Source organism: Cucurbita moschata, unplaced genomic scaffold (assembly GCF_002738365.1).
Source record: "Cucurbita moschata cultivar Rifu unplaced genomic scaffold, Cmos_1.0 Cmo_Scf00006, whole genome shotgun sequence".
Taxonomy (NCBI): domain Eukaryota; kingdom Viridiplantae; phylum Streptophyta; class Magnoliopsida; order Cucurbitales; family Cucurbitaceae; genus Cucurbita; species Cucurbita moschata.
In genome coordinates, this window is record NW_019268522.1 from 6301500 (window position 1) to 6311389 (window position 9890).

General features: G+C 42.6%; 1 protein-coding gene and 1 non-coding gene across 2 annotated transcripts; both read left to right on the forward strand.

Annotated features, from left to right (window-relative positions):
* The first annotated feature begins 1767 nt into the window (after positions 1–1767).
* TRNAK-UUU lies at positions 1768–1840 on the forward strand. Its single transcript has one exon. It is a non-coding gene; the product is annotated as a tRNA-Lys (tRNA).
* A 5866-nt stretch (positions 1841–7706) lies between these two features.
* LOC111443845 lies at positions 7707–8984 on the forward strand. The gene has a single exon (XM_023081669.1). It carries the CDS (start codon positions 7707–7709, stop codon positions 8982–8984), a length of 1278 nt encoding a protein of 425 aa, XP_022937437.1.
* Positions 8985–9890: the final 906 nt, after the last annotated feature.

Below are 9890 nucleotides of genomic sequence, written 5' to 3' on the forward strand. Positions count from 1 at the left end.
TTTGATTTGGTAGGTAACATCGCCCGTATTATCTGATTTGACTACGAAGGAAGGCACTCGAAGTGAGACGGCACCGTCTTGTGCAACGAGAATTGGCCCTCTATCATCGGGGGAGGAAAGAGACCCCTTCCTTTTTGGGGGATCAAGTTCCCGGCCCGAGACGCGTTCGTTGACAAACCCGCCGTAGGAATGGAGACCTTTCCCTCGAGCGGAGGCGAACTAATCAACGAGAAGCCCTACTCACTGCAAACGAATACACCACAAGATCGAACTGCACTCATGCCTCTCTCGCATCAACCCCACCACTACGTAGTGATTATATCAATCATGTACGGGGGCCCTCCATTCTGTCTGATTGGTATATCATGAAAAAATCAAGCCATTTGCACCAGGCGCACTGCCCTTTCCCTTGCCCAGATGTTCTTCTCAGTCTTGGAAAGGTGACCGCCGAAGACAGGAGCCCTTTAACATGTTTACGAAGACCTCCTATTAGAGAAAGGGGGTTCGATCAGTAGAGGGGACTACTTTGCCTCCCCGGAAGAAAAAGAAAGCGCTGGACGACTGATCCCCTTGATCATATAACTGGTAGGGAACGTGTCACATTAGAGGTGAACGATCAAAGATGTCCTATAATTAATTAATTACCACGATGAGGCTGGTCCCCCTTTGATTTTAGTAGACTAAGCTATTCAGATGAATGAAGAAATGAATGCCGGGCTCTTTCTTTCACTGCTAACCCCAATCAGTTTCAACATGCTGTGATACTTGACCTTTCGTCGAGCCCCGAGCTTGTGGTCCTCCTTTTAGTGTGGGTTACATTGGATGAATCTGTCAAGTCAAGGTCAACGTACGTAGCAGCAAGGATGGTGCATCGCCTATTTCTCGTTCTCGCTCGGGAGCCAAAACGAAAACGCCGGCTACCTACTGTACTGGACCTTCGACCAGGTATTCTACCCTTGGCGAATCGGAACCAACCACCCCACTCTAATAATAGGAGAAAGGAAAAGGCTCGAACAGTTGAGCGGCCAGCAACTTCCGTACACAGAGATAGATTCATTCTTCGTACCTGGTACAACTTCACAAGCCTTCGCGGGTTGGTCAGAAGTCTTCTTTGGTAAGACGGAATTTGACAAAGAAAAGAGAGTGCGAGACCGGAACAACGGCCAACAAAGACCCTAATTACATATAGCTCCTCCCCTTCCCGGATTTAAGGCTTTAAGAACCGTATGCCGGCTGGAATGGAAAGAAAGACGAGGAGATCGATCTCACCTTATCGTAGATGGTCTCAGTGAGAGCCCCCCGTTGACCTTCTTTTGTGGATAGAATCTTCAATGAGTAGAAAGAAGCAACCTGACTAATAAAGGTGCTTGTTGAGTAAGGCCGGCTTTCGAGCCCAAGCCCCTTGTATAGGTTGGGTGCTTGAGCGCATCTTTCTGGCTTTCCTTGAGTTTGAAATAAATAAGGGGTTAGCGAGGCCGTTTTCTTGCAGGAGTGCTAAGGCGCACCCTTACGTTTTCTTCGCTTGCTCCGCAGTACGAGCCTCATACAGAGCCGCGCCCCTTGAATATGATGAGAAGAAGAGGGGGGAAACCGCGAGACCGAAGGGCGAGACCGAAGGGAGAGGTTAGAAGCAACGAGACGAGAAGAGGAGAGGTTAGAAGCAACGAGACGAGAAGAGGAGAGGTTAGAAGCAACTCGACGAGAAGAGGAGAGGGGCCGCCCTCTTTTCTTTTCGGCATCAATCCTACCACCTATTTTTCTTTTTTGGGGTGTATAGCTCAGTTGGTAGAGCATTGGGCTTTTAACCTAATGGTCGCAGGTTCAAGTCCTGCTATACCCAAACCTACCTTACACGAGACTCTTTTTAAGGTAGTAGCGTTCAAAGATCACTCTTTGGCCTTTAGATTCACTTCTCTATTTGGGCGAGATCTTAGCAGATGAATAGTTGTTAGAGTAGAGAGGCACCGAAGGTGATAGAAAAAAGCAAATCTTCATCCTATACCTTTGTCCTCAAGCTCGAACTCATAATAGTTTACGGGAAAGACGGTCGATCATGTAGTTAACAACCAGTATTTACAGCAATTTCACCTTTCGGATGTAAATAACCCCTCTAATTCTCAATGGTATACTCCTCCTCCCTATCCTCTTAGAGTTTTGCCCGAATTCTGTTAATCTTTATTCCCCAAAATACTCATCCTCAACTGCAGAAACCCAACCATACTTTGGGCGAAACCTAACCAGATGGATAGACAGATTACTTAACCGAAACCTGATCGGGAGAGAAAACAAAATAAATAAACGACTATCTTGTTCCATCCCTTTCTCCTTAAGAGCAATAGAGCAATCCGCTCCTGGTGAGAACTGAAATCCTGGTCAAACTGAGATCTTGAAGCTAAGGCTAAGTAAGGCCCTTCCTAAAGCGGGGACGTAGTTTCTTGTTCAAATCCAAAGTCTTCAGTCTCCTCTCCCGGGCTAAGGCTGTAGTTCCAAATCCGGAATCTTAAACAATTCAGCTTAATATAGCATAGCAGATAATCTGATTCAGCTTCAAAGAAGAAAGAAAGGGGCGAAGCCATGAAGACCGAGTTCAATCTCTCTCATTCATCTGACGTCTTAGTTTACAGTTCAAGAAAGGGGAAGGGGAGAAGAAGAGCTACAAAGGAGAGGGAATGAAATTGTGAGACCCGTAGGTCGAAGAGGCGAAGACACGAGAAGAGGTGGTTCAGCAGGGGCAGGGTCATTAGTTAAGTAGTAGGGAAGGGAGAGGTTAGAAGAAGCAGCTCGACTGGAAAGGACAGGAGAGGTTAGAAGAAGCAGCTCGACTGGAAAGGACAGGAGAGGGGCGGGGCATCTTTCGCTTTCCTTTTGGGTTGCGAGTGTATGCGTCCACCACGGTCAGGGCTTTCACAGGTACCTTGTACGTAGTGTCGGTTCAGCTAGCTTTGTTTGGTCTTGCTTGATTCTAGACTAGACTGGAAATAAATAACCCTATGACTGACCTAGCTCAAATTTGATGTTGATTCGGGCGGAGCGGGATAAAAGGTTTGGTTCAGGGGAGACAAATGAGATAGATGTTCGGAATGAATAAACTGGATATGCTGCTGAGGGAAATACTGCTTCGAGAGAGGGCGGTACAGAAAGAATTGAGTGATTCTCACCTAAGACTGAAAAGCGTTACGGTTGGGCTTCTTTAGAGGGAAGCAAGCNGTTAAGTTTGTACGAAAGAAAGAGAAATTTACTGCTTAGGTTTATTCAGAGAGTTAATTAATGGGTTCCTTTGATTCCGGATCTGTGTGAGATCTTCTTTCCCAAGAGGAAAAAACTCTTTGAATAAGTTTGATTTATTCTTGGTTTAAGGCAATTAATTCTTTCTTTGACCATACATCTGGAAAGAGAGTATTTTTTGATTTATTCTTGGTTTAAGGCAATTAATTCTTTCTTTGACCATACATCTGGAAAGAGAGTATTTAGATAATAAGGTCTTAAATAGTTTGTCCTTGTATTTTCTTTATTAGATTACGAGACTAGGAGTATTTAGATAATAAGGTCTTAAATAGTTTGTCCTTGTATTTTCTTTATTAGATTACGAGACTAGACAAGTCCGCCCGGGAAGCAACCGATTTAGAAATCCAATAGTTCAGTCAAAAGCATCGGAAAGAAGTATTACATCCAATACCAGTGAAATATGCTTCTTCTAATATCTGCCTTCAAACTAGCTATTGAAAGATGGCCTGTGACTCATATGATATAAGAATGGGAAAGGTGCAAAAAATAAATAAATAAATAAATAAATAAATAAAAAGGCATTCTAAGGGGGGAGACAATGTACCACTTTTTCAATCTATAATCAACGCCTATTTTTCAGTCTTTTCAATCCCAGAATGAAATCCTTGCTAAGTAGGCTTAGATCTTAGATTTACTTAGCAGGTGATCTCCTAATGATTCTGACTGAGATTGAAGATTGATAAGATAGAGCGAGATGAGCTCATTACTATATAGCCTGACTATTTCATCACGTGAAATAGACTGCAACTGATGACAAAAGAGAAATAATCAGTTCCCAGATCTGGGCTTAGGCAGAGAAGGCTAAGTATAGAGTCTAGATATTGAATTAGGATAGAACGATCTGAGATAGAGTTGATAGAGTTGAAAGCACGAACTCGTGACGCTTTAGTAACTAATACCGGTTACTCCTCATTATAGTCATTATAGGAATAGGAGTCAAGTCTCGGGAGGTCATTCATGTATTTCTTGAAAGCACTGGATCAGTTTATTCGATCTTGGACGGACTTTCTATTTTGACTTCGTCATTTCCCAGTTCTCGCTTACCACTTATTATCTGAAGATGAAAATTGTAGAGGTGATTCCACTTTACCTGGGGCATAGTCTCTTCCTGGTCCTGATTTTGAGAAAAAAGGAGAGCTTCAAGTCCATTTTCACTTCTTTTTAACAGATATTTGGTTAGTTATTGTTGATGGTCCAATTGGGGTTTAGACTCTATATATATTTTCAATGACGGATATCCTCTTGGGATGCAAGCTAGTCAGAAAGTCAGAAATCCCGGCCTTAGGCCTAGGAGTAGAAGCTAAGACCAATCCGAGGCAATGCCAGATAAGAGATTCTCAGCCTAATTTAATCTATTCCCCCACCATCCATTGATTCAATTACTTATCGGTTAACTTCTCTATAGGCTCTTCAAGACATTGACGAATTCGTAAGACTTGAGCTCAATGCTTTGCAGTCTTGAGTATGCTTGCAAGATAGACTGAGTTCCGAAAAGAAGATTATCTCAACAAACTCCCGCATATTATTATTATTATTATTATGATCATGCCCTATACCGCGGTCTTGACTTCGGGCTTCCCCACTGAACTTTTAAAAGAAGAATTAGTGCTTTAGGATTCAATCTTAAATCAAGTTAAAAGTAAGTAGTTAACTCTTCCTAGCCTGCCTCAGGTCACTGGATTCCCTTTCGATAAGAGGGCAGAGTACAGGAAAGAAAAGAAAGAAACCTGAAAAAAAGCATAAAAAAGCATATAATTAGACAGAATGAACTTCCTACACATGTTTAATAATTTAATAAGTCTCTCAATAGTTCTTCCTTCAAAACCATATGTCGAAAAGAGTTTCACCTCATAAATCTAAGTGGCGAAAATAGCTCTTATAAAGAGAGAAGAGAGAGGCTAGCTTTTTTCTTTCTCGTTTTCACTAAATATCCCTTACATCGGAAACAAAGGATTTCAATTACATAAGTTAGATGAAGAGATTGAAAGTGGGATTGATCGATTGAGACTTTCATTTCTATATTGAGAATGCAACCAAGATCACTAATCAAGCAGTAGCATTCCGACCAGGATCAACCTGGGAGAAGTCACTAAATCTTTTTTAGCACCTGAATCTTATAAAGGACAAAAATTAGTCGTACAGCTTTCGGTGACAGATCATAAATTCAGACTGAGAACTTACTTACGACCAGAGATTGAGTTGACTTTGAGTGAGAATGAGAAAGGCCTTAGTCAGAAGTATAGGCCTTAAAGGACCTAGTTCCCAACAGGCTAGCTGGTAAAAGTAGACTGCTAATCTACATGCCTATAGGTCTACTGGCTAGTAGGTATACATCCGATAGTTCTATTTAGAGTAAGATGTCCTTCCAGATTGATCAGAGCCCAAGCATTGAGATTTGGAGAAAGAGCTTCCTCTAGGTAAATAAGTCCAAGAATTGGGACCTTCCGGCAAAATATCCCCGTAATAAAGTCTGTAGTATTTTGATACCAGGCCCTTACTGAAGCAAGTCAAGTCTTGAAGTATAAGACCAATTAAAGTCTATCCCCAGGGGAAAGTCTATTACTGAGTCAATGCCGTTGAATCAACTACATTAGCAGGAGATCTCGCTATCAAGCTTTGCTCCGGATCTACTTACGTGGGAAGTTACCGAAGAAATAACATGGAAAGCTTCCCGAAATTCGGAGTTAGATATATAGTTTGATCTCAGATCAGAGACAGTGGGGAAATAGTTCAACTCTAGTCCCTGACGAGGGCGTAGACCCGTAAATGCATATATTCTGGGGGATTAATCTTTCTATTTTTACACCGCATATGAAATTCCTAAACCCGGAGTTTGATTGTTCTAGTTAATTGGCTGAGCTGATTGATATCGTGTTAGACGAAGTGCTGTTATTGAGGCAAGAGCTCTTCTTTCGTTCATGACCAATATGCTCAAAAGGCCCTATGATTCAATTACTACTCCCTCTAGAGACTGAAATCCTCGAAGAAATTTCAAAGGAGAAAAAGCCTCGGGCGGCCCTCATCCCTTCCTGGAGTTCATTCTAGCGCAGTCTTTCTTATCTCATTCCCTTCGCCAGTAATGTAATGGCATTCGTGTGCCAAAGTTGCTTCAGAGCTTGTTGAGGATAAAGTGAGAATCTGATATGATAAGGAATCAATACAAGGAGAATAAGATTCAGATTACCTTGTTGATCGAATATCTCAAGGCAAGAACATTGTTTGAGATTTGAATCACTCCACAAGCAAGATCGATCATGTCTAACTTGAATGATTCTTGTTGATCAAATATCTCAACGCAAGAACACTTGATTGAGATGCCAATCACTCCACAAGCAAGATTGATCATGTCGAGCTTGAATGATTCTACATGCAATCTAAACTACATAGAATTGCAAAGAAACTTAGTCATTGGCTAAAAAAAAGCACAAATGCTTCTTTTAATATATTTTCCAAGTCCCCTTACAAATCCAACATACATGGCTTTATATTCAAAATGAAACTATTAAAATCATTCCAAAAGTTGTAACATTCATACTTAATGAACATAATTAGCCATGTTGTAAATGTAACCTAAAGTAAATAAAATGTCTTAAAATACAATAACTCTAAATTACTCTAAATTGTAACCCACCCAAAATTTATAACAATCAAACTTCATTCTTCTTCAATGTGGCATGAATTGAAACATCTTTTGATAATCTTGACAACCTTTTCTTCACATCTTCATTGAAGTTTGATGGTTATAAATTATTGGTGGGTTACATTGGTTATCCTGATGATTTTTTTTGTGCGCTTGTCAATCAAAATTAATGGATAATGCATGTTGCTTAATGTATGAATATGAATTGTCAAGTATTGATATTTTGATTGACTATCGTGTGTGGTTTTATATACTTGTCAGTCATGAAGTAGTGTAGAATACACGTAAGGAGAAAAAAAAATTATGAGGTAATTAATTGTGGATTAGGAACGAAACAAGCGAAAGGATGTCTGGCCAAGTAACAAATTGGGGAGGTAAACGTGCTCGAAGTGGGTCGGCGAGTGTACAAGAGAACCCGTCTTTGGGTTTCCCACTTCAAGAGCAGTCAATGAATGCGAACCCAAATCCGGGGATAGGACTTCCCCCATCTAGTCTACCGAGAGCAAACATTGATACTACGGAACTACCTAATATGACTATGATGATGGGACTGATGCAATCTATGGCACAGACAAATGGGCAATTGGCCCAACTGATCTCGACCTTAGCGCCAAGTGCTAGGCAGACGACCCATCACAACCCGTGAGACATTGATGCATCAAAAGAAAGAAAGTATTTTCAGGCTTTCAAACGTCGAGACCCCGAAGTATTCGAGGGAAAATCCAAGGACCCTATCGTAGCTGAATTATGGTTGTCGGCTATTGATGAAATTTTTCGACGCATGAAGTGTCCGGAGGAACATAGACTGAGTTGCGTGACTTATTTGTTACGCGAAGATGCTAAACTGTGGTGGCAATCAACCTCTCGGGCGATTGCTGCAGACGAGGACGAAATCACCTGGACACAGTTTAGAAAAGCGTTTCTTCGAAAATGCTTCAAATCAGTGGTGCGATATAAGAAGCAATGCGAATTCCTAAGCATAGAGCAGGGAAACAGGTCAGTAGAGGAGTATGAGCGAGAGTTCACCCGTCTGTCCCGTTTCGCCCCATTAATGGTCTCAATGGAAGAGCTGAAAGTAGAGTGTTTTGTTATGGGTTTGCGGCCTGATATACGAGGGGTGGTGTTAACTCACGATCCACCTGACTATGCAACGGCACTCCAACTGGCCGAGACGCTCGATGTTAAGGAATATCCAACAGAAGACACCCAAACCCACCCAAACACATCGGTTGACCAGAAGAGAAAGAGAGAGCAGACGTCACCTACCTTCTCAAAGGTGTCTGGGCACCAGGCTAAGACAAATTTAAACCAAGAGTGCAGACAAACAAAGGCTTGCCCACAGAACACGCCACGTAACAGACCGCGTTGCTCGAATTGTGGGAGACATCACCCAAGACAGTGTCAGTTTAAGAACAGGGTATGTTTCAACTATCACCAAGAAGGCCACGTTGTCGCGCACTGCACCCAAGGGAGAGCAGCTAGTACCAATAGACCCCCTGGTAACCAACTGTCCTCAAACCTGAGGCCAGCTCCGCAACAAGGGCGAATGTATGCTACCACTCGTCAAGAGGCAGAAAACTCCAACACTGCAGTCACAAGTACGCTCTCTATTCTTGGGTATTACGCACGGGTCTTATTTGATTCAGGGTCAACCCACTCTTTTATCTCCACTAATCTTGTAAAACACGCAAGAGTAGAAGTTGAACCACTAGGGTACAGGTTGTCTGTGGGTACCCCAGCAGGGGTAAGTATGGAAGCCTTCGAGAGGGTAAAGGACTGTCAATTGTGTGTGTCAAACCACACGATGGATGTGACACTAATAGCCCTAGATATGGCCAATTTTGACGTCATCTTAGGGATGGAATGGTTAGCTAAAAACCATGCATCCATCGATTGCTTCAACAAGGAGGTGGTGTTCAGACCTCCTGGTCAACCAAGCTTCAAGTTCAAGGGGACTAGGAAGGGAACGATCTCGAGGATAGTCTCGGCATTAAAGCCAAGGAAGATGTTATCTCAGGGTGCTTGGGGGATATTAGCTCATGTGGTGGAATTAGGGTGAACTGAGGCGAGCATTAACTTAGTGCCAGTAGTGAGAGAATTCGTGGACGTGTTCTCAGAAGATCTCCCGGGCCTACCCCCAGAGTGTGAGATGGAATTCGAAATTGTACTTGAGCTAGGAACAACCCCTATATCAAGAGCCTCGTACAGAATGGCCCCTGCTGAACTGAAAGAACTAAAGTTGCAACTTCAAGAGCTACTAAGCAAAGGCTTTATACGACCAAGTGTGTCTCCTTGGGGAGCCCTAGGGATATTTGTGAAGAAGAAGGACGGCTCTATGCGCTTATGCATGGACTATCGGGAACTTAACAAAGTGACAATTAAAAACAAGTATCGTTTGCCCCGAATCGACGACCTGTTCGACTAGTTGCAAGGAGCAGTTGTGTTCTCAAAGATTGATTTACGATCAGGCTACCATCAGTTAAGGATTAAGGAGAGTGGTATCTCAAAGATAGCCTTTCGCACAAGGTATGGACATTACGAGTTTAGGGTAATGTCGTTTGGCTTGACCAACGCTCCAGCAACATTTATGGGGTTGATGAACAAAGTGTTCAGAGAGTTTTTAGACAACTTCGTGATTGTCTTCATCGATGATATCCTTGTGTATTCCAAGACTAGGGAACAACACGAGGAACATCTCCGGAAAGTGCTGACCACTCTAAGAACGAACAAGTTGTTTGCAAAGTTCTCCAAGTGTGAATTATGGGCAGAACAGGTGGGATTTCTTGGGCATGTAGTTTCAAGCATGGGAATCACCGTAGACCCAACAAAGATTGAAGCGGTGACGAATTGGCCTCACCCAACCACAGTGACGGAAGTACGAAGTTTCTTTGGACTAGCAGGGTATTATCGGCGGTTTGTACAGGATTTCGCCAAGATCGCCACTCCCCTCACTCAGTTGACCAAG

Excerpts from the sequence above, each read along its gene's own strand:
- LOC111443845 (XM_023081669.1), top strand. The coding sequence starts at position 7,707 with ATGAAGTGTCCGGAGGAACATAGACTGAGTTGCGTGACTTATTTGTTA.